The 26,440-nt window shown below is 34.2% G+C and overlaps 1 protein-coding gene across 39 annotated transcripts in view; it reads left to right on the top strand.

The window, feature by feature from the left end:
• daam1b (dishevelled associated activator of morphogenesis 1b) overlaps positions 1-26,440 on the top strand; it is a 186,042-nt gene that overhangs the window by 130,263 nt on the left and 29,339 nt on the right. For 25 of the 39 annotated variants that reach the window (XR_015517736.1, XR_015517725.1, XR_015517723.1 and 22 more), the window contains 7 exon segments: positions 1,260-1,447; positions 3,605-3,913; positions 5,410-5,517; positions 7,654-7,683; positions 10,737-10,834; positions 23,695-23,779; positions 25,416-25,522. Coding sequence is in view for 5 of the 39 variants with exons in the window: in XM_087297236.1 (XP_087153362.1) it covers positions 1,260-1,447; positions 3,605-3,913; positions 5,410-5,517; positions 7,654-7,683; positions 10,737-10,834; positions 23,695-23,779; positions 25,416-25,522 (925 nt within the window). In the remaining 34 variants the exon portion in view is untranslated. 39 annotated transcript variants of the gene reach the window in all.

Raw genomic sequence — 26,440 nt, 5'->3', positions numbered from 1 at the left:
TAATATATTTACTTAAATTAAGTCATGTATTTTACTTAAATGCATTAATATATTTACTTAAATTAAGTCATGTATTTTACTTAAATGCATTAATATATTTACTTAAATTTAGTCATGTATTTTACTTATACACAGTAATATATTCACTTATATTAAGTCATGTATTTTACTTATACACATTAATATATTCACTTATATTAAGTCATATATTTTACTTGTATACATTAATATATTTACTTATAGTAAATAATTTATTTTTCTTGCATATTTAATCTGGAGATTGTATCTACTTTTCATATTATTTATATGTTTTAATTTTTTATTATTGTCAAGGAAAGTGTTCACTATTACTTTTCTCCAGTAAAAAACATCTTATCAATCGCAACTTGAAAACTTGAATTTAAATTAATTGTATTCATTGATTGTTAAATTTTTATTTAACGGATTCCATCTGTACAAATAATAAAATATTTCAGACATATTTTTTTGTAAAGGCATTAATTCATTCGTTCCTATATGTTTTTACTCATTTGTTATAACATATTTTACTAATTTATTAAATCTGAATATTGAAAAATTCTTTCATTCATTCAATAAAAAAATAGGGTAGGGGGGCGATCACACTTTTTGCGTCTTTTTTAAATGATTTACTAACCGTCACGCTGCTTATGCGCTCTGCTTGTCAGCAGAAAAAGCATTGCGGTGCGCCTTTTGTTTTTGGAATGTAAAAGCGTGTTCGATATGATCCGCCCCTAATGGTTCACATCGAAATTTTATGACTTGAGCCAATGAAAAATAAATCATTTGCCTTGAGCAATATTTTCTATCACTATGAAAACAATTTATATAACCTGCTACAAAGCATATTTCTCTTGTTGAACAAAGTCAGTTTTTTTATCTAAAAAAGATATACCTTTAATCATACACAATTGAAGTCTTATAAGCCCCCCTGAATTATTACAACAAAATACAAAATAAAACAAATATTGTCAGACATACTGTTAAAATGTCCTTTGCTCTGTTAAACATCATTTGGGAAATATTTAAAAAAGAAAAAAAATCAAAGGGGGGCTAATAATTCTGACTTCAACTGTACATACATATACATAACGATTGTAAAAAAAATTTAAATAAAGTCTCTTTTGACTTTACCTGATTGCAGCCTATTTATGGATTCATTGTGCAGTGCAGACTTTTAGAAATGGCTGAAATGGAAACACTGTGTATAATATTTGACCTGTAAGCTGTTTGTCCTGCAGACCACCATGAGCTTCAACAGAAAATGGAGAAGAAGGAGCGAGAGTGTGACGCCAAAACACAGGAGAAGGAGGAGATGATGCAGACCCTCAACAAGATGAAAGAGAAGTTAGAAAGAGAAATGGGGGAACATAAACTCGTCAAGCAGCAAGTGGCAGAAATGACCACCAGACTACATGAGCTCAGCACGGTATGCTGATGATGTCACACGTACAGTCATGGTCAAAATGATTGGCACCCTTGGTAAATATGAGTAAAGAAGAAGACCGTGGCTAGAATTTTTCAAATGTTTTATTGATGTAAAACAATTGAAAACATTAAAGTGTCTTATTATATATATTAATAAAGTGTCTTATTATAAAAAATATTGATTAAAATTATTGACACCCATTTATACAATACATTCTGCTCTAAATTGTCTCCCATAATGTCTGATGAGGTTGGCGGAAACCTAGAAGGATATTAGACAGATTTTTTTTCGTAAAAGTCTCTCCAGATCCTTCATGTTCTCTGGTTCGTGTTTATGCTCTTTCCTCATTTTCTAGAGGATTCCTGACAGGAGACTGGCCATGGCTAACTTTAATTTTGGGCTCGTTGACCAATTTTTATTTCAATGAAGACAATTTTTGTGACAATTTTTTGTCATTATAAAACATCCAGCCATGGCCAAGTTTAAGACTTCTAGCTGGTTTTATTTTTTTTAAATCTGTTCATGCAGTACAGTATTTGGTAGAATTTGTGATGACGTGTGTCTAAAAAACATAGCTAGGAAGTCTGGCAGACAAAACAGGTCAGAAAAATGAAAGATTCTTCAGTATATTTAATGGTGGACACAAGATTACCATTTTGTCAAGTTATGTTGTGTGTTTGCTACTAGTTTGTTAGTTTCATATGACCATAGAACTGTCCTGTTTGAAGGTCCAGTGATGTCTGAGAGCTTTGAATACGCTTTAGAGTTTAAAGTGTTACTTTGAAATGAGCAAGGAAGATTTTTTTGTAGTCACTAGGGATGTAACGGTATCAGAATTTCACGGTACGATAATACCTCGGTATGAATGGCACGGTACGGTATTTATTGAATAGTTTACAGAAAAACAAAACTAATGAAAAGACAAAAAAAGTGCCAAAAGTGTTTATTTACCTTAGCACTGAACATATCAATGACATACAAATTAGCCATCTGTCTGTAAGTTTTGAAACAGGAACTTCAACTTTTCAATTTAAATAACAAAAAACTATTAAACCATATAAAAAAATAAAGTTTCAAGTTTAGTATTGTTGAAAACTCATCACATTCAACATTTAATCACTCACTCACTTAGATAGAGATGGGTTTTTAAAGAAAATTATCATATAAATAAAATCTGGTAAAAGCTGGGATCTCTGGGCATTTACAATGTCCCGTGCAACAGAAAAAAAAAACCCTCTCATTTGGGACTGAGGTTTCTGGGACAGAGAGATATGATTTAGCAAAGGGTGACAGCAGTGGGTAACAATGTGCATTGTCTTTCCACCACTTGAGAGGACAAGCTATGAGTGAGATAGAGGTCTCTTTGCCGTACAATTCAATGTCTGCATCAATCTAACAAGTGTGCTGTGATCTGCAGTCCCCATGACTGTTTTTAGTCGTATTCCCCGACTTATATTTCACCACAGTCTGGCAGTGCCTGCATACCGTTTTTTTCTTTGTCTGTCACCTTTTCTCCTTTTTCGTATCTTTTTAGAAAGAAACCGAAATGCTTCCACTCATCCGATTTAAAACCCGCTTTAGGTTCGATCATTTCCAGCTCTTTTTCTTCCCCGCTACTAGCAGCACACTCCATTTCCGCATTACTGGATCTGTAGTGAAAACAGACCGCAAAGGATGATGGCCACGCCTAGGCTGATGGGAATTGTAGTTCCTGCTACCTCCCGTTCGCTTCATTCGCCTAAGCAAATATTTCTCAGAAATATATTTTTATTGAATCATGCGCCTACGGTAATATTGAAAAAAATTACTATTCCGGTATGACGGTATTAACAATATTGCTAATATATGTTAATATTGTTAATATTAATATTGTTACATCCCTAGTAGTCACTCTTGTGTACTTTCATAAAAATATGAATAGAAAATACTGCACAGATTTTTCACACTTAAGAATGCTTATCATTGCATATCTTTTTTTGTGATTTTAAATGATCAATAAAAAGGACAAACAATACAAATGTATATTCACAGCATTTTTACAGCTCATATTTACCAAAGCTGCCAATAATTCTATCCATGACTGTGTAAATGAACAACGTCAGGGTTCTTTTGTCAGAGCAGTCTCACATCTGTTCATCATTTTTACTGTATGTACAGAGACAGATAGCAAGTGTTCCTGGAGGTCCTCCTGTCTCTGGTCCTCTAGGTGGACCTCTGCTTCCTCCACCTCCTCCACCTCCACCAGGCGGCATGATGCCTCCTCCACCGCCTCCTCCACCGTGTGGCGCTATGATGCCTCCACCTCCTCCACCACCCCCCGGTGGCCCTCCGCCTCCCCCTGGACGCCCTCCATTCGGCAGTGCTCCTCCTCCTCCAGGAGCTCCAATAGGTCCATCCCTGAAGAAGAAGAACATTCCTCAACCCTCAAACCCTCTCAAGTCCTTCAACTGGGCCAAACTGTCCGAGGTGAGACTGATATTGCGAATCCTGACACTCAATGAGAAGAATAGCTTCTGCATTTAATAAAAACACACTTTTGGAAGTCCAGTGACACAAATTGGTGTCAAAGCTGTAGTAAATTTGCCATATAAGTAGAGGACTTACTAGATTTTATATTTTTGCTATTTAGTATTAAATATTTAATCTTTTTATTAGTTTGCATGTGTTTATGTATTTAATCAATTTAATCAATTAGACAGACTGACTGACTGACTGACTGACTGACTCACTGATTGATTGATTGATTGATTGATTGATTGATTGATTGATTTATTAATTGATTGATTGATCTACATCTGTATCAGAATGCATTATTTTAGTTTTCAGGTTTTACAATCCATAAATTACTAAATTATTAAATTATAAATTGTTTACATTTTTCAATTGTTGCCGTTACTATTTTTAGCAAAACAGGAATATTTTCTATGAAACATTTTAATTCCCTGAATTCGTTGTCTATACATTTTAACCCTGAAAAAAATCATTTATAAAAAAAGTCATTAATCTTTTAAACAATTATCTATAAGTTTAGCATTGCATTTAATTTAATTAATTCATTTAAATGTTTAATTAGATGGAACTCCATAACATTTTAAATGTAACTGGGAAAAATATTTTAAAAAATCACACACACACACACACAGGTTTTTTTTGTGAATTGTGGGGACATTCTATAGGTTTTTCATTGTTTTTAGACTGTACAAACTGTATTTAACAGTATCGCCCTACCACTAAACCCAACCCTTACAAAAAACTATGTACTGTTTCACTTTATCTAATCAGCTCATTTGGTGTGATTTATATTCTTATTGAGAAATCAGCGATGTCCTCATAATTTACCGCCTTCTTGTAATAACTGTGTCATGCCCTTGTAGTTATACAGATTTGTGTCCTGATATGTCACAAAAGCACATAGACACGTACACACACATATATGATATTATTTCTATTGAATTGGAATAACAAAGAATACTAAAACGTTTAATTATTATAAGCATATATTAATTTTTAGCAAGTAGAGTTGAATCATGAAGTAAATTAGTAGCCCTCCTGTGAATTTTTTTTTTAAATATTTCCCAGATTATGTTTAACAGAACAAGGAATTTTTCACTGTATTTCCTATACTATTTTTTCTTCTGAAGAAAGTCTTTAATGTTTTATTTCAGCTAAAATAAAAGCAGTACTTTTTTTAACAAACATTTTAAGGTCAATATTGTTAGCCCTCTTCTACAGAACAAACTATTATGTTTGGAAATGTGTTGAAACAATTTTCATTCCTTTAAACAGAAATTGGGAAAAATAAATAAACAGGGGGGCTAATAATTAAGACTTCAACTGTTTGTATTTTCAGTATTATATGTGGAGTTTATGAAGAACAAAACTCTACATTGTTGTCTGACTTCAGATTCGACAGTAATCTTGTGCTAATAGTGAAAACAACAATATCTTGCTTTCTCCCACAGAACAAACTTGAAGGCACAGTCTGGGCAGACGTTGATGATGGCAGAGTTTTCAAAATCCTGGATTTAGAGGACATCGAGAAGACCTTCTCTGCCTACCAGAGGCAACAGGTCACTATACAATGCTTCTTTCTCTGGTTTTGACTTTATTTTCCCCCAATCCACCATGATCTCACCAAGCATTTACTGTTTCTCATGCATGTTATTCATACGTTTGCCCATGATAATCCTGCATCACAGAGCATGGGGTTTGAATTAGCAGACTGTAAAATGCATTGATATCACCAGCAGTTTTCTATCAAAAACAGACATTGGCAAACCGTCCTCATTACGCCTGGTAAACCACACACTTATTCTCATTATAAAGCCATTACATACATTTCTTATGGCTTTACAGTCAAATTAGAGAAAAAGAAGAGAGGAAAAAAAAACTAGTTTAGATACAGCTTGAGGCTTCTTTGCCCTTGTATGATCTTAATTTTTAAACAATGTTTAAGTTCTGTAAGCTGGTTATGAAATAAGGTTTTGAAAGCATGCTTAATACCTTAAAATAGATATTAATTGAACCTCTCCAATTGCATCATGTACTGTACTTGAATTGTACGTATCTAATTCCATATATTTAGATATTTATGTATAGTTTTTGCAATTAGATTTATTTGTAATTATGATTTTAGATAGATATATTACTATATTGCTGTATTTCTCACAACTGTGGCAATTTCTTGTACCCTTTGTCATACTTGTGATTATATATTTCACAACTGCAACTTGGTTGTGGTTTTAATTCTCTTAGTTGTGCTCTTTTTGCAATATTACTTCTTTATTTCTAACCCTAACTGAAAAGTATTTTGCAGCTATGAATGTATTTTTTTGTAATTGTGATTATAAATTGTAGTTACAAATTTATTGATTTTATTTTCACAATTGCAACGTAATTGTGACTTTCGTTGCTGTAGTGATTTTGCACAATTAAGACTTGATTTATCCCAAATAAATGTATCGTAATTTTGCTCAGTTGTCAATTAATCACTCACGTAAATCCACCAGAGGCTGCTGTTGACTGACTTCTTGACTGACTGACCAACCAGCCGGCTTCTTTTTTTTCATACCCACTTTCTGGAACTGTTCTTCTCTGGACTTGAACCCCTTCATCGCTGTCAACTTGGCTTTGGGTCTCAAGTCTGCCGACATATGTGTCGAGCCATCGGACCACTTGCATGCATGTGCACAGCTTTTCAGCTCTTACCAGTTTGCCCAATGGCTCACCGCGTATGTTGGCGGACTTGAGACGCAGAGAGGAGTTAACTGTGATGACGGAGTTTGAGTCCAGTGAAGAACGGTTCCAGAAAGCAGGTAAAACAAAAGGCAATAAATAAAATAAACAAGTAAATAGTGGAGTGAGAACATGGCAAGATCCTAAAACCTAGTAAAAAATTAGGTGGCCATTAGGGCTTTTCTTTTACTGGATTGCTTTTGAGAACACTTTTGTTTTTGGTTTATAATTCGTTATAACAAAAACTGCAAAAAAAAAAAACGTAGCTCCTTGGATGTATTTCGGACTCTTCAGTAATGTATACAGGAGTACATATCCATAATGTTTTATTACAGTTGCAAAATGATCTTTAATTTCTAGTTCAATCCATTTGTCATACCTTTATTTCTTGTGATTGTGAATGACCTTTTTAAGGTTGTGACTTTTAATTCCTGTAAATACACATTTTTCTTGTAAGTGCTACTTTTTTGAGTTTAGCTTTTTTATTGACAATAATTAATGAATTAATGAACTTTATTTTCTGTAATTGTGATTATTTCATGTAATTGCAACTTGATAACTCAACATTTCTGCTTTTTTAAAAGTATAAATTACTTAATTTGCTAAATAAATCAGACGAATCACATATATCACAGTGCATAAACTAATATTAAATTGCCTTTGCAAAGCATCTAACTTAAATATACCCTTGTTGGTGGAATTGGAGAGGTAGCTTGTTGCATTTAGCCATTGTTAAGCCATTAACCAGTCATTCTTAAACAACTAGCATGCATCTTTTAATACGCACACAAACACACATTTACAGACTACCCATAAGGCTCTGCTTTCATGCACCCTCACCCTCACGCTCACCATTCACCATCCCAATAATGTCATCATGTGCCTGTTTGAGTTTGTTTTTGGCTGAATTCACCAAACTACTGTCTCTCTAACATGTGCTGCATCTTCCTTGCTTCTTGCCTGCATTTTAGGACTTCTTTATGGTCAATAACAACAAGCAGGTAAGTGTGTTCGAACAGATGTATAGCGTTTGCATCATCTCTACCCCCTCATTCTTTCTATGTCCCATTCATTTGATTTTCAGACTGCATATGAATGTGAAAAATGTTTTTCTGTTGTTTCCAATCAGTATGATATGGTTTTATTATTAGGATGCATCAAATAATCAATTATTATCAATTGATAGGGGAAATATTTAATAATCGATTACATTATTGGTTAATCGTGTCTGCGTGCTGCTTTACAATTAACGTTTTCAAACAGACTCATAAGCATATAGTTGTATGCATCTTATACTTTTTAAATGTTAAAATATATAAAAGCATAAGTGCTTATTTTAACAATCCACAGCTCTGAAGCGTCGTGACACTTCATCCTCTCCTTCTTAATGAAGTATCGCCCAAAACTTAATTTAAATAGACATTCTTCTCCCCCTTGATGATTCAAAAAGCAAGTTTTGACTACAGTTAATAAGTAATGGCCATTTCGTGAGTTCTGGCCATCTGATACTCACATGACTATGTCAATGCTCGATTTTGATCATTTCACATTTAAAAGTGTGTGTTTGCTTTAATGTATTCATTGTATTTACACATATAATTGAAACATTGTAACGTGTGTAATTAACTGTATTTGATAAAGTCTGTAATATGTGGTGTCAAACTAGAGCTATAAGACTTCAGAAAAATATTGGTTTGAATGATAAGACTACAAGTAGTAGTTTATTACAAGGCTTTGTTGAATTTTATAACTCCAACGCGTGTCCACGAATCTTCCCTCCGATGGGTGTTGACATCCAGGGAAAAGAGAGGTGTGGTCTCGCTCAGTAGCCACAACCAATGGACACAGTTTGGGCCAGACTAAACTCTGCCCCCTATAAAACTCTGAAACCGTAAAGTTTTAAGTCTTTCGCTATTTTTAAATGATGAAAACGTCTTTGTTGAGAAACAGGTTGAATATTATGTTTTGAAGGATACAAAGATTTGAAATGAAATTTAATTATTTTGTGGCTACATTTTGATGCTTACGTTGAGTCTTTTGATATTTTGACGAATGATTTTTGTTCTAAATATGACAGACAAAACTTTTTGGTAAAAAAAACAAAACATATTGTTAAACTGACATTTTCATTTGTGCCGTCATTGTGCCATGACTGACAAAAATAACACTTGAGCAAAGGAAAGCAGGTGAATACCGAATGAGAGAATAATCACTCGCGCAAACGGCTGATGTAATTTCCTTGGTTGAAGCAACCGTGCCTAGAAACGCAACTGATGTGATCGGTTCTCTTTCAAATAGACTGGACCAGTGGTTCTCAAACTGTGGCACATGTACCATAAGTGGTACGCAAGCTTCCTTCTAATGTTACGCAGAGGAATCGCTGAATAAAAAAATTAACACACTTTTAACCCTTTGACGCGTACAATAACAATGATGTGATCAAGAAATTGATTTAATAGGCAAAACCTTTTATTTTATTTGAATTTTTCTAATGTTTGTTATGTATTCTATCATTTGATATTATTTTCTTCCCCATACTTGTAATGGTTCTTGGGGGCGTATCTTATTTTTATATCTCAATGTTGACAGGTATAGTTTAATCACTTGCTTCTCTGACACACATAGCCTACTCTAACGAGCAGTAAGCAGATCTAATTTTTAAGTTAAATATGTAAATCCAATTAATATATTTAAAATACAAGTTAACATTTAGATTTCAAAGATATACAAGTAAGTCATAGATACATGCAACATATATTTCAAAATGTATCAAACAGAGTTATATATGAATATTATGACATACGGTATAACCTATGTTTATGAGGTCCTAGAAACATTTGCAGGTTTTAATGAATAGGCTACCTTATGATAATACTTTACATTTAAGTACAGCAGTTTTCTTAATTTCAGTGTTGATGTTTTATTTATCTTTTTTTTTTTTACCTGTAAGTGTGATCTTGTTCAAACTATTTATTATGTTTAAAGTGGCTGACAATGATAAATATTCATAATAATAAGAATTAATCTGTCACATTTGTACTGAGGTGGTACTTTGTGAAAAGAGTTTGAGAACCACTGCTATAGGCAATTCTATAACATCCAAAAAAAATGTTTCATAGAATTAGCTGTTGTGTGTTGTCTTAGACCCGACTCATGGCTGAGAATTAGGTTTTTTAAAGTCTGTCCTCCCTGACTCAGCATCCCTCTTCTTAGCTTCATGCAAAAAAAAAAAAAAATCTATCTGGCTGGCCCGCGTGGGGCCCACCTAAGCTGGGGCCCACCTAAACTTTTGAATTGAATTGAATTTAATTGAATTGAATTGAATTGAGTTGAATTGAATTGAATTGAATTGAATTGAGAGAGAGAGAGAGAGAGAGAGAGAGAGAGAGAAAGAGAGAAAATGTACTAACACCTACAACATTGACATTTGTACAATGTAATAACCAATTAGTTATTACATTACTTTACATTACATTATATAGATCACTTTGCTTTAAAAAAAGAGTAATTCCATTGCCTTAAAAAAGACAAGATGGCTTTACTTAGAAAAAAAGACTTATAGCCTTAAAATTAAGTCAATTAATTTTTTGCATAATTATAAAAACAAATTAAAGCTAAAAAATGGAAGTGATTATTAAGTGAATTCTTGTTTTTTTTTTTTTTTTTTTGTGCCAATTGATAAATTGAAACTATCTTCTATTTATGTTCCCTTTATATAAAGACACAAGATCTAAAGCTAGGATGAAATGTTTTCATTTAAAATGTATCAAAACTCAACATGTATATAAAAAAGAACATTACACTTAATGTCAAAGAAACACAATATTAGAAAAGTCGTAAATGCTAGCTTTTTAGTAGCTCTATTTTTTAAAGTTCAAATACTGCAGCATATCTTTTTTTTTGTCTTTTAGCAGCTTTCGGAATGGGTTTGTTTGTAGCAAAGTCAACTAATCACCTTAAACAGTGATGGTTCAGTTTTTAGGTGCATTGATGTAAATATAGGTTGTCAATCTTCTTTTGAGTGAAATGTGTCTGATTTGAACTCTGACCACAGAAAGAGACTGAGGACGATGCGTTGAGCTCCAAGAAAGTCAAAGAGCTTTCAGTCATCGATGGCCGACGGGCTCAGAACTGCAACATCCTTCTGTCACGGTGAGTGATGTGTCTGCACCGCTATGAGCTCTCGTGTGTATGTACTGTATGTGTGTTTGTGTGTGTGGCATTTCCAAGCTTGTAGCTCCAACATTCCTGTTTAATACTATATCGTCTACTTTAGTTATTGTACCATTTCATATCAATGAAAGACATGCAGTACCACCACACAGTTTCTTCACATATATATGAGCAGGGTTTCCTTGAATTCTATGTAAATTAGTGCAGCATGGGCCTGAACAGGAACCATGTCTCATTATATAGAAATCTTAAAAATCATAATAAATCATGGTTGAAAGACATTCGCACACATAAGGAATTAGAAGCTCCACAGATTGCAGTGGTTTGAGATGCGCATATTTGAAAATGTTTCACACATGACCGCCCTTTTGGTGGTTTGTTAAATATTTAGGCTAATTTGATTATCCTTTCAGCTACTAAAAAGGGGAACAATGTATTCTATTTTATGCACTGTTAAAGATTAGGGCTAGTATTAGTATTAGGGTTAGTAATTTTTTTTTTGAAGTCAGAATTATTAGCCCCCCTAAATTATTATCCCCCCTGTTTATTTTTTCCTCAATTTCTGTTAAACTGAGAGAAGATTTTTTTCAACACATTTCTAAACATAATAGTTTTAATAACTCATTTTTAATAATAATATTTCAAATAATATTTGACTAGATGTTTTTCAAGAAACTTCCATACAGCTTGAAGTGACATTTAAAGGCTTAACTAGGTTAATTAGGTTAACTAGGCAGATTAGGATAATTAGGCAATTATTGTATAACGATGGTTTGTTCTGTAGACTATCGAAACAAATATATAGCATAAAGAGGCTAATAATATTGACCTTAAAATGGTGTTTAAAAAATCTAAAACTGCTTTTACTCCAGCCAAAATAAAGCAAATAAGACTTGCTCCAGAAGAAAAAAATATTATCAGACATACTGTGAAAATTCCTTGCTCTGTTAAACATCATTTGGGAAATATTAAAAAAAAAAACTATTCAAAGGGGGGCTAATAATTCTAACTTCAACTGTATATTTTAAAACATCTATTCAGTATAAATACATTGTTCAATACATTGACAATAAAGACAGTTTAAGGGTAAATTATTAGCACTTCTGGAAAGTCTGTGTTTTTTGTGAAATATTTCTCAAGTGATGTTTAATGGAACAAGGACATTTCAACAGTGATTCTTAGAATATTTTTTCTAAAGAAAATCTTATTTGTTTTAGTTTGGCTGGAATTAAACAAATAAAAGAAAAAAAAAATTAAAGGTCATTATTATTAGCCCGTTTAAGAGTTTAACCACAAACCACAGTTAGCCAATGACTTGCTTATAATTAACTAACCTAGTTAACCTTTAAATTGCACTTTAAGCTGAATACTAGTATCTCAGAAATAACTAGAAAAATAAAACAATTACAATTTCACAGGAAGGCTACCATTTTGCCTTCAACTTTATAAGTAAATGTTTATAGTCATCAAAGAAATTAATTTCACAAAAGGATTGAAATCTATTTTCAATAGTATTTATTCAGCAACAAATCAGCATACTAGAATGGTTTATAAAAACCATATGATTGAGAATTACACATTTAATAAGTTCAATGTATTTAAATGCAATTGTCACTCCTGAAGCATTACAATAATCATGCGACATGTATGTTCCCTTGAATAAATTGGCCATTTCACATTCTTAAAAAAAGATCAGCATTTCTCTTGAACTATGTGCACTGTGCACACTGTAACAAAAACCTGTAAAATTTACAGCTTCTTATTTGGATTTTTTTGTTTGCAAGCACACTGTAAATAAATAATGACACTTATGCTGTATCTTAACAGAACACATGTAATTATTAGTTTACAATGCACTTTTAAGTTTACAGTTTTGGCAACCGAATTTGCCAGTAAGCTACTGTAAATTTTACATTACATTTTTTTACAGTGCATTGTGAAATGCACTGTAAAAACATTGTGATATGCATTAGAGTTATATGATTTTAAATCAGCCTGTTCCATGATCTCAATTTAATCTTTAAATAATATTTTGTCAACTCAAATCCCAGAAAATATAGGCCCGGTTTCACAGACAGGGCTTAGACTAGCCAGGATTAGGCCATTTTGAGACAAAACAAAGGAACTGATATATTTAAATCACAATCAATGCAATTTTAATTCAGTCAAAACAGCTCAGATTTACATTTTAGTCTAGAACTAGGCTTAAGCCTTGTCTGTAAAACCAGGGCATAATGTTATTATATAGATGATCAAGCCTCTTTAAGGCAAAATGTATGACACAATAAAATAAATCGCTACCGCTGGTCTTGGTTGTAGATCTCCTGGGTAGGTGACTATTATTCAGGGTTTAAGTTTCTACTGTTTATAGTTTTATAGTGGTGACTGAAGTGCAGGAATGAGCTAAATTAAAACAGTCCTCCATGCAGAGCTTAATGCTTTAATTATCCAGGATTCCTGCTGAGTTTCTCTTTCTCAGTGGCAGTGTTTTTTCCGAATGGATGGTTTTTATTAGAGGATCCGATTCTTATTTTAGGTTAAGATATCTGCTTGTCACTTCAGCACCGCCTTATCTGTAAGTGGAACAGTTGCTCGCAGCTGCCAATCCAGATGCTGGCAGATGAATGACAGCTCACCGAATTACTGCGGTTTGGCATGAGACCCAAACGTCAAAGGTTCCTGCAAAGCAAGACTCCATATAAAACAAACCAGGCACATTCCAGAATTGCTAGACTTGCTCAAAAATCTATGATCAATTGTGATCTATAGATTCTAAAACACATTTAGGTGAGACACTGCACACAAAAACTGTCAATTTTTTTTTTTTTTTTCGTGTTGGTCTTTTTGTAAAGTTTTGTTAAATTTAGTCTAATTTAATGAAAGTTTCCAAAATACATATTTAAAAGTTACTGTTGTCAATTTGTGGTTTAAATTAAATAAAATTAAATTAATTAATTTAAATTACATTTGGATGTAAATTAAAACTAGTATTTTTTGTCATCACTTGCACACACCAAGCATCATGTTTTTGTTTTATTTATAACTATATTCTGAAGGTTTTTACACATTGAAACCTTTTATGTTCATACACAGTTTGCCTTATTACATTATTCTACAGAACATTGTGAAAATGGATTGTTTTTCAGAATATTCACAGTATTTTCTAAATTATAGTGATTAAAAGAGATTCCCAAAATCTCCTCTATAAAAACTATCTGGTCTAAGATGTCAGAAAATAAAACAAAATTTTTTCGTTCTCATTATTTTGTTCGAGCTATTTGGAAATCAGTGCATATTTGTGTGTCTGGACCAGTCATAGGGTTTTAAGATTTCAACCATATGAAATTGGAATAAATAAGCTTTCCATTAAAATTGTGAGGAAAGGGCAGTATTTAGTGGAGATACAACTTAAAAATCTGGAATCTGGCAAATTTGAAAATCTGGAACCTGAGGACTCAAAAAAATAAGTTAAGAAAGATTCTTACCTATGCATATTACTAATTAAAAATAAAGGCTGTGATATACAGATGAAGTCAGAATTATTAGCTCCCCTGAATTATTAGGCTCCCTGTATATTATTTATTCATTTCTGTTTAACGTAGAGAAATTATTTTCAACACATTTATAAAAATTATTAGTTTTACTAGTTTTAATAACTAATTTCTAAAAACTGATTTATTTTATCTTTGCAATGATGACAGTAAATAATATTTGACTCGATATTTTTTAAGATACTTCTATACATCTTAAAATTACATTTTAAAGGCTTAACTAGGTTAATTAGGTTAACTAGACCACTTAGAGTAATTAGGCAAGTTATTGTATAAAGATAGTTTGTTCTGAAGACTATCTAAAAAAAAAGATAGCTTAAAGGGGCTAATAATTTTGCCCTTAAAATGGGTTTTAAAAAATTACAAACAGCTTTTATTTAATTTGTAATAGAACAAATAAGACTTTCTCCAGAAGAAAAAATATCATCAGACATACTGTGAAAATGTGCTTGCTCTGTTAAACATCATTTGGGATATTTAAAAAAAAATAAAATAAATAAATAAATAAACAAAAGCAATTTAATACTTCTGATTTCGACTGTCTAACAGTTTGAAATTTACAATTGCCTTGATGGAACATGACCCTGATGTAATATTCTAATGATTTTTGTCATGAAAGAAAAATCGACCATTTTGACCCATACAATGTATTGTTGGCTATTCCCACAAATATACCTGTGCAACTGCTGTAACACAACAAAATCTTTATGCAATCAGTCATCTGGAGAAGTATGGTTGTAAAGTCACCCTATTCACCTGCAGTATCTTGCCGTAACATCCAACATCTGTCTTTCGTCACCATCTGTAGATTTCAGCCTGTGCTTCGCTTCCATTCTCATCCTCTCTCAAGGGTCTCCACAAGCACAAATTAGGGTGTAATTCATTGTACAGCCACCGACCGGACCACCCAAGCTGAGATTCACAGGGTTTTGGAGAGGAAGCCTGTAGAGTCATTAGTGTTGGTTTAGTGTTGGTGAATGTGGTGCTGGACGTCAGAGCAAGAGATGGTGGTCTGGACAGATGAGACTGAGCAGTAACATATGTTCAGTGAATGCGAATTACAGCTCAGTTCCTATTTGTCTACTTAGTGTTGACAGTTTTCAGTCGGAGGAGGAAATTAAACTTTTGAAGGCGGACATAATAAAGCATAATAATAGCAGTGTTTGTGTGCAGTGTCAGGGGAAAAGCGTTATAAGTAAATAATATTACTTTCCTACTTTACTATTCCTTAAAAATAAGCAATATTATTTGAGTTACTTTTTAAAAAAATGTACTGCGAGTTACTTTTTACCTTGTTTAATACGCTTTTAAAAATATATTGCGGAATGAAAATTACCTTACTTAGGTTAAATCACACGCTTAATGAGAGAGCATGCAGCAGGGGAACAGACATCATCATCAGGTCTCTTTTTTCAGAGAAGATGAGTCGGTGTCCTGTTCTGGTAACTGAATAACTCAGGATATTGGTTTATTTCGAGTCAGCGTTGGTATCCAATATGTTAAAAAGTAATTAATTAAGTACTTACTGAAGACGCAAACTGTTTCACAACAACTCAGTTCAATTTATTGAACTGGTTCGACCAGTTCGCTTAGAAGATCCAGTTAACAAACAAATATTTCTTTCGCGAATCACCCGTCATAACTACAGACAGTCAGAAACAGAAACAATGGCAGGCCAGAGACTTGCATTTTTGCAATGGATTCTCGTTATTTTGAACTCATCGAAGAATAGAAGTGGATTGTTGTTAAGTGTAAAACTCGACAAGTGCAAGAAACACAACATCGAAAAAACAAAACAAACCTGGATGCAAAGCACTACACCCGTGCCCAAATCGATGATTGAAGGATTATTTTCATGCATTATTATACAAAATGGATTATTGTACAAAAACAAATAAATACAGCAAAACTCTCTAACAATGTGTGCGATTAGTAATTGAATGTTTTCTAGGTTGTTCACTTTGTATAGATTTAAACTTGTGATGCAGAGAGCTAGGGTTCAAGTCCAGTGAAATGTGGTTCCAAAAAAGTAATAAAAAGCAATTTAAGATCCAGGTGAGGTGGTCGCAGTGAAATTTTCTTTTACATTTGCTTTTTAAAACAATATTGGTTGGGTTTAGGGAAGGGTTTAAATCAGTAGTTCATTAGTTGATCTGTACATCTAGCGCCAGTGACTCTTTCAGATAGAGCCGTAAACGAATTCTGAAAGCAAGAAACAGAGTTAGCAATACCGTCCAGATGACTAGTGATTCCATCAAGATGTCATCCATTGGCCTTTATTTCTGACAGAATCGGTGACATGTTCAGGTGAGTTTCAGCTGTATCAGTATAGCAGTAGCCGAGGGCTTATAGACAGTAGGCCGCTTCGTATCCTTTTCTTTAGCCTTCTGCAAACATCAAATCGAAAACAGAAAAATCCTTATCAGAAGGTTTGTCTGACATATTAATATTCTGTTCAACGAAATGAAATAAGAATTTGGACGAAAAAAGTGTGATTTAATTACTAAGTCGAGTGTAGCAAAGAACTCATGCAGCCATCACTGACCACCCTTAGTTCTATTTTAAATACCAAATAACAACCATCATGTGCCACAACCATTGGAAACATGTAACGTTCCATAGCTAATGTATTTACTAACATGAACTAAGAATAAACATCTTGTACAACAATTATTAGTTCAACATTTAGGCTGTACAATACAGTACAGTACAGTACAACACTGAAGTTCAAAACAAAATGCCTATCAATCTATTTGCTAAAAGTGAAGTCAACACTAGCATACAGATGGCCTTAAAGCTGACACACATGGACTAAAGGTTAAAAAAGCTTTGATTTAGCTATTTAAAGGATTGAATCAAGGCATTTCACAATCAGGGTAAAGTGTCTGTGACCACATGAAATGGAAAAACCTCGGCGACTCTGCAAGATTTTCTCCCCACTGTGTCTCCAGCTTATTATTTACTGATTAGATAATAAAGCAGGGAGTCCTGCGGTTACGCTAATGACCTAATAATGCCGCTGGCTTGCCTCTGAATGAACTGACGCTGCCATCATTTTATTCTTTTCTTCCCTGAGTTCAACTTCACCGACTCGTTTAAGCTTGTAAAAGTTTGTTAGAAAGAACACTGAGAACTGGAAGCTCTGCTTGGCACAAACATCCTCGACTTGAACATGGAAAGAGCTTTGGCTTTGTTTCACAATGCTGCTGTGGTTTACAGTCTTTTTGGATTCTGGCTTAGGAGTGAATACTGCTTTCCATCACTGATCTCAGACCTGTCAAACACCTGCTCTTCTTGGCTTGTAGTCCACACAGAGCTGACCCTGGATCAAGGGATCACTGGACCCGTCTATCATTACTAGAATCTAGAATGGAGAGCCACATAAATTTCCATCTGGATGTTCTGAATATGGCAAGCTGTTTTAATATTCAATATATTAAACACAGTTTCATGCTACTAGTATTTTATTTACGTTAAATGGATAGTTTGCCTAAAAGTTTTAATTTAATCACTATTTACCCACCCTCAAGTACTCACAAACCTTTATGAGTTTCTTTCATTTGTCGAACACAGAAAATTATCTTTTAAATAACGCTGAATGCTGAAACCTTTGACCCCCATAGTGGTCTACATAGCCTCGTAAGTTTAAACAATGTGTCTAGTTTTAAGATCTGTAAGAGGACAAACTTAGATAAAAAGAGAAACATTTTTTCTATTGTGAACAAATGTCTATTCTATCACAATATATAGCTTATTTCAGAATGAAATAAATGATGGCAGTCAAACATTGTCCAATATCATTTTTGTATCTAGTTTAACCAGTCTTTCCACAATATATATGTAATAATTATACATTTGTTAATTAAATAAATAAGTTAAATGGTGAATTGATCACCTGTCATAATCTAAAATCTAATTTGGTTAAGAGCATAATAGAAAATAAATAAACTGAATTTGTATATTAAATAGAGCAAGAACTTGTACATTGTGAATACACTTTTAATGTGTGACGAGAACTTTTTAAATATTTTTTAAAAAATGTGTTTGGTGATGGAAATGACAGTGGTGGAAATGACATTTCAACAGTTTATTGTGAAAAACTGAAAAATATCTTCACCACTTACCTTTAAATTGAAACCCCCCTCATTTATACAAAACACTCTTATTTATGTTTATTTTGTTTGGTTTTTAAAAACATCTTTGAAGGTACAGCATGTTTGGAAATGACATAGAATAAATGTATTTCCTTATCAAGCAATATTTACCTTGATTTTTCATGTGTTGTTGAAAAATTCAAATTCCCTCCATCTTGAAAATGTTCTCAGATATAGAACATGTATATAGACTAGATCTATTTTCATAGAAACCACCTAAATAACCTTTCACTCAAACTTTTAAAAGCGACATTACAGTGTTGTGTTGGAAAGGACACTGATGCTGTGCGACAGCTATATTTTGTATAAAGAATATTATTGATAATAGTCTCACATTAATAACTACAAAATATTTAAATTATTTTACTAGTGCTTAATTAAGATACATAAATAGTTACCATATAAATAATATTTTTTAAAATGTTATTTTTATTGTTGAAGTTTAAAACTTTGGGTGTGCTACAAGGTGAAAACAGTGATTTTGACACTCAAAATGAGGTTTAATAAAATGAAAAATATATATAATAGAAAGCTAGTAATTTTTTTAAGTAGTTTTAATTGTTAGTTTAACAAAAAAGAGGAATTTGAACAAAATTATATATATATCCAATATATATATTCCAAATACTATGGAAGCCCGTATGGTTACAGGTTTTCAACATTTCTCAATAATATACTTTGTGCATGTATTTAACAGAACAAAGAAACTCAATAAGGTTTGAAACAAGTATAGGGTGAGTAAATGATAACAGAATTTTCATGTTAGGTGAACTATCCCTTTAAATAGTGCATATTTATTAGCTAATGCTTGTTCCTTAAGCCTGGTTTACGCATGCCTTGCAAGTTGTCATGCATTTATATTTTTGCGCGCTGTTTGTGTTACTGCGCAATAACAGTTCCAAAACGCTAGCCTGCAGTAGGTTTTTATGTTCCTCTGTATTGAGTTCCTTTGTGGGAGAAGCTAGCCTATGCTAGCCTAATGTACAAGTGGCTCGAACTTGCTAATTTTGAGGCGGGAACAGGGGGACGTGCAACAACTTTAATCATAAGATAAACAAAAACAAAACTTTCCATCTGGACCTCCTTCACAAGACTTGACACTTGTAAACACTCGCTCCAATGGGTTTGCGTGGCACTCGGTCTCGCCCATACTCGTTAGCGGTACCAAGTCAACCAATCACAGAGTTTGCGGTATGCATCGTTGCGATGTTAGAGGTGCATGTCGGTGACTGCCACGGCGAGGGCTATATGACCACACGAAGGCTGCGCCGAAGCATACGTGTTCGCTTGACGCAGAAGTATAAATCAGCCTTTAGATGAAAGTACATTTTTAAAAGATTGTAAAACCTATTCATTAAATATTGGTTCTTATTTAAAACTACCTCTATAGTAATTTGTTACATACAGTACTAGTACGTATTAAATAGACTTTTGCACTTATTTATTAGACTCCATTTATTAGATACCAGTTTATATTTGCAATATTCTTTTGTTATTAGTTACAGTACAAATTTGAGCAATTCACTTCTATGGGGATTTGGTGTTAGGATATCAACCCTTCAGTTTTGACTAGTAGATATATTGAGGTTTGACTATGCGAGTAATACTAATAAATATGTACTAGTACATATTAGAATAGATACTACAGTTATCTAGTATGTATTAGGTAATCAATAACTATTATTATATAATACTAGTTTATATGTAATATCCATGAATAAGTATTGATCATTCATTAATTTTCTTATTAGTGGTCGACACGGTGGAATGAACCGGCAACTTATCCAGCATATGTTTTATGTAGCGAATACCCTTCCAGCAGCAACCCAACACTGCAACACTCTTATATTCACACTTATACGATACAGCCAATTTAGCTTGTTCAGTTTACCTATATCGCTTATCTTTGGACTTGTGGGGGAATCCGGAGCACCCGGAGGAAACCCATGCAAACATGTGAAGAACATGCAAACTCCACACAGAAATGCCAACTGACCTAACCGGGGCTCGAACCAGTGACCTTCTTGCCACACCACCGTGACACCCTGCATATTATTCATTAATTCATTTTCTTTTTGGCTTAGTGGGGTCGCCACAGCGGAATGAACCACCAACGTATCCAGCATATGTTTTACGCAGCAGATGCCCTTCCAGCTGCAACCCATCACTAGGAAACATGCATGCACACTCATTCACACACATTCACTTTGGACAATTTTAGCTTACCCAATTCACCTATAGCGCATATCTTTGGACTTGTGGGGAAAAAACAGAAAACCCATGCTAACATGGGGAGAACATGCAAACTTCACACAGAAATGCCAGCTGACCCACCCTAGGCTCAAACTTGTGACCTTCTTGCTGTTAGGCGAACGTGTTACACACTGCGCCACCGTGCAGCTCCTAAATAAGTGTTAGTATCTAGTAAATAAATATATTATGTAATAAAATAATTACTATCTTAATAGGTAAGCGTATGCAATAGGTTCTAGTATCAAATTATTATTTACTCTATCTAAAAAAGGACGAATAGCTAATTACTAGTAGTAATTTTAATGGTAATAACCATAGACTGTAAAATATATGGACATAGTATCCGTGACAACACCCATAGGTTTCTGAAGAGCGCAAAAGAAGTGAGTGGAGCTACAGACAATGCTGGCATTTTGCTTGGACCTGGCAGACACACTTTACTTTGGGAAAATGCTTAATACTTTATCACCTGCAACTCGTTTGTGTTCTGACCACATGTGCTTGGCTGTACACTATATCAATAAAGTGTTTAGTCTTTTAAAAATACTGTAAGAATACACAGAGCCACTAAGTATTCTAATGACGTTTTCCTACAGGAGGAAAACGCAAATTACTTCCAAACACTTCACATATAGTCTGTGTTAGTAAATGCAAGGCTATTAATGAAATCTAGCATAACACTGTATGATAACACTTCAGATGACTGTTCTAGAACCCACAGCTAATCAATCTGTCAGATTCTGAAGTGCTTTATAGCTCTAAAGAACATTATAAATGATAAATGATCCTAAATTAAGCAAATGCATTAATCGAGATTGTTTACAAGTATATAACTTTACTTACATGGGAAACGGAGGCCACGTGAATGGTTTGTGAGCACAATTAAGTGCACACAGCATGCCATATCATCTGATAATTGTAGGAAATAATCCCAAAAGGCAACTGACTGTGTTAAGCCACATAAAACAAAACAAAAATAGGATGAATATGCCGAAATCAGTGGCTAATCTGCCGGAGTCAGCTGAGGTGAAGTGACGGCGACAGCGAGATCTAGCTGTCAATCAAGTGGCCACGCCCTTAATTATGCAAAGTTAATATAATCTAATATAAAGGAAACTGATGAATTATAAAAAAAATTCACCCCCCTTACAGTTGTCATGAATGGTAATATTAGCTTTATGAACCTAAATCGTTCTTTGTACCAGGCTGTAAAAAGTTGGCCATTCTATCAGTGGGCTCAATAGAAATTTACTCTATTATGGAGCCAGGACTAGCGGAATTTCGATAAATTGCAGTTTCAGTTACTTCCGTATTGGCCTCCCGAGGGAGACCGGGAGGCTGCCGCTTGGTAATAACTGAATAACTAATAGTACATTAAATCACAATACTAGTCACAATTTGAAAACATATTAGTCTAAACGGACCCTCATCACACATTATAACAATAGAAAAGCTACTAGTTGCTAATGAAATCTTGAAGTACAAGCATCTAATAAAAAAGTAGCGTCCATTTAATATATGCTACACTCATTATAAAAAAGCAGGGTTCCGCACAATTCATTCATGTTGTCCCAACACAAATTGATTAAGTTAATTTAACAATTTTAACAAATTTATGTGGATTGAACATAAAAAATTCTGTTGTCCCAGTGAAATCTCAAGAATTGTGTTGTTTCAGCTCATTTTAAATACAACCCAAGCTCATTCTGAAAACGTAGCCCCGCGGGGAGGGGAGATCCTAAAACACGTTCAAAATCCGACGAGGGCTTTTGTTTTTTTTTTCTGGACGGCTTTTGCAAATTGTTCATGCGAGAACAGCACGGGCGCGAACGGCGCATGCTCCCGAGAGGCGTCCGAAACGCAAAAAAGCGAGCACAGCGGCCTCTCGCGGATTCGCAAAATCAAAAACTGCTTGAAAACGTACCTCCCGGGACGTATTTCGCAGTCTCCAGAAACGTCCGTGGGGCTACGTTTCCACAATGAGCCCGGGTTGTTTAAATAAGTAGTTTAAACAAGCAAAAAAGCTGAATTTTTTTTTCTAAGATGATTCCTTGGATTTACTTTGAATAATTAAGTTCAGTAGTTGTAAACAATTTGTTTGGGCTAAATTTAAACAAACAAATTGAGTTGAACATTACTAAATAGAATTTGTTTGTTGAAATTCAACACATATAAATTGTTTGCAACAATTTTGCAGACATCATTTGTTTTAGTGTAGTGTCTGTTAAATTAACACTTGTATCAAGTTGTACCAGCAGCTAATGCACACGTTCTACATTATTAAAGTAAACAATAGAAAATTAATATTAGTACTGTTTAAGAACTTAATGCTAAAACAGCTGCCATATCTCAATGTCTCTGTCAAAGAAAATCCGAAGTTATATTTATCTTCTCTGGATCGTTAGCTTGCTTTAACAGCATCCTTGTCATACGAAGCTCAAACAAATCAGTGGAAAGGGCAGGAACAAAATTTGACAAACTGGCCACAAATGAGACGTAACAAGCGTCGATCACAGATTATTTAAAGCATTCAAATGCTGGGTTAACTTATGTGAGTCATGCGATAATATCACTTCTTCACTCCAGTAATGATATATGGTGTTAGCCAGGAAATTCTTGGTAACTGGAACAAACATTTGGGTTCAACATCGGGCCTCAAGATTAATAGCTCTTCTAAATAACACAAACTAATTTATTTACGCCGCATGCCAGAGAAAAACAGTTGCAAGGGGGGGAAATTCCTAGCAATTTCCTTTTTTTTGTGTGTCATTAATAAGAGTTTGTGGAGTTCTCTGTTGATGTGAATCTATCGCTCATGTGTCATTGGTAAATTTATTTGTCCCAGTCTGCTTGATCTGTACGTCCTGTGCTTGTGTTGCAGATTGAAACTTTCCAACGAGGAAATAAAGAGAGCAATTTTGACTATGGATGAACAGGAAGATCTGCCCAAGGACATGTTGGAGCAGGTGAGGGTCCAGACATTCTGCATTTAAATTGCCTATATGGATTTAACATGGCTAACATGTATGGAAAACCTATTTCTCTATTGGTAAATAGTTGCATTTTAAGTTGCATCCACCCTTCAATGTTGTGCTTATAAAACGTCTAATAGATGTCCAAACATAGATGTCTTGGCTAAAAACAAAGCTAAATTTAGTCTGTCAGTGTACATCCAGTAGACATTTAACTATGGTCCAAAACTAGACTGAACATCAAATAAAGAGACTTCACATGTGTACCATTCATTCCTGTGTATTCTATTTTGTACAATTGTTAGACGGTTATACATTTTATTAGATTAACCTTGTTTAATCAAGATGTCTGTGTTTGGATGTCTATTAGACATCATTTAAACGCAAAAAAGCTTGCTGATAGGACTGCACAATGGACTCGCCGGCCACTTTATTAGGTACACCTTACCAGCTACTGGTTGGACCTACTTTGGCCTTCAGAGCTGCTTTAATCCTACATAGCATAGATTCAACAAAGTACTAGAAATATTCCTCAGAGATTTTGGTCCATATTGACATGATAGCATCAAGCAGTTGCTGCAGATTTGTTGCTGTGCACTCATGATGTGAATCTCCCATCCACCATCCCAAAGGTGCTCTATTGGATTGAGATCTGGTGATTGTGGAGGCTCTTTGAGTACAGTGAACTCCTTGTCATGTTCAAGAAATCAGTCTGAGATGATTCATGCTTTATGACTTGGCGCATTATCCTGCTGGAATTAGCCTTCAGAAAATGGGTACAATGTGGTTATAAAGAGACGGACATGGTCAGCAACAATACTATGTTGCTGTGGTTGGGTGTGGCGTTGACACAAATGCTCAATTGGTACTAATGGGCACTAAGTGTGCCAATAAAATATCCCCCACACCATTACACCACCAGCAGCCTGAACCGTAGATACAAAGCAGGATGGATCCATGCTTTCATGTTGTTGACGCCAAATTCTGACCCTACCATCCTAATGTCGCAGCAGAAAATCGAGACTCATCAGACCAGGCAACATTTCTCCAGTCTTCTATTGTCCAATTTTGGTGAGCCTGTGTGAATTGTAGCCTCCGTTTCCTCTTCTTAGCTGATAAGAGTTGCATCCGGTGTGGTCTTCTGCTGCTGTAGCCCATCCACCTCAAGGTTGGACATGTTTTGCATACAAAGATGCTCTTCTGCTTATCTATGTTGTACTGAGTGGTTTTTTGAGTTACTGTTGCCTTTCTATTATCTTGAACCAGAGTGGCCATTCTCCTCTGACCTCTGGCATCAACAAGGCATTTGCACCCACAGAACTGCCACTCACTGTATATTTTCTTTATTCAGACCATCCGCAATATTCCAAAGTTGTAGGATTGTAGTTGTAGTTGCCATCACCAAAATGTAGAACATTGTGCAGTCATTATGAAGTTGATATGTTTTCAGAGTGAATGTTTTCATTATTTTAAATAATAAGTGAATGTTTTCATTATTTTCTTTATTTTTTGGCCCATGACTAAGATTTAAAGCTAATTTAAACCATTTGTCTATTATAAATTATGTTTGTTGCATAAAGTTAGATTTTTTTAAAAGAATCTGTTGTAATTAAGAGTGGGTTTTTTTCAGATGCTGAAGTTTGTCCCAGAGAAGAGTGACGTGGACCTTCTAGAAGAGCACAAACATGAGCTGGACCGCATGGCGAAAGCAGACCGTTTCCTCTATGAAATGAGCAGGTAGGACAATTAATCAGTTAAAGACGAAAACTTTTGTGATCGTTTAACGACATTTTAATGAAGGACACATTCATGTTTTAAGGAACGGAAAAAGTACGTTTGAACATACTCTACTCTGCATTTAGTCTAAAAGTAAGTTCGAGAAAAACATATCACGAGTGAGAATGAGCCCTTATTTAATTGACCTTTTCCCTTTGCTCCAACAACTCTGCTTTGATCACAAAGAGCCTCATTTAATTAAATGAATCTGATGACTTAAGTAAGTTAGTCTGTTGCACACTACCCATGCTTTGCTGATTGGCTTGCATGTTGTAAATTTGGGAAAGTACAAACTGTGAGCTACAAGGTCATATTTCTGAGATATAAAGTCATTATTTTGAGATCTAATATGAATTAACTGTTCTGAAAAAGAAAAGCTTTTTTAGATATAAGGTTGTAATGATGATGTACTGTCGCAATTGTGAAAAATAAAGAATTATGGAGGTAAAGATGAGCATTTTTTAAAGGTTGCATTCATGAGATAAAGATTATGTGTATAAGGAAATAGTCAAATTTGTGAGATGTAAAGTCACAATTATGAGACAGTCATTTTTAGATAAAGTCAACTTTATATTAGGGATGTACTGAACTTACAGCTGCCCAAAATGAGCTTAAAATGACATTTTTTTAATGGTCAAAAAAATAGCTGATAAAATGCACTGCCCAGTGTTTAGTGTGCTTTTTTCTCTCACCATCCAGTTGTAGTCATAGCACAGTGAAGCGGCTTACAAACGGGATGTAAAAAAACACTGCTATGAAACCCATTTATTTCAACGGTGTCTGCCACACAAACACAGCTTGTTGCTGTGCCGACCAATGCACAAGAGCATCTTTGACTAGCTTGCACATGTGCCACAAAGTTCGAAATATCTCAATATT

The sequence above is a fragment of the Danio rerio genome, chromosome 20 (genome assembly GCF_052040795.2).
Source record: "Danio rerio strain M-AB ecotype USA chromosome 20, GRCz13ab, whole genome shotgun sequence".
Classification (NCBI taxonomy): domain Eukaryota; kingdom Metazoa; phylum Chordata; class Actinopteri; order Cypriniformes; family Danionidae; genus Danio; species Danio rerio.
The sequence above is the reverse complement of the archived record's forward strand: the minus strand, read 5'-3'. Positions and strand labels throughout refer to the sequence as shown.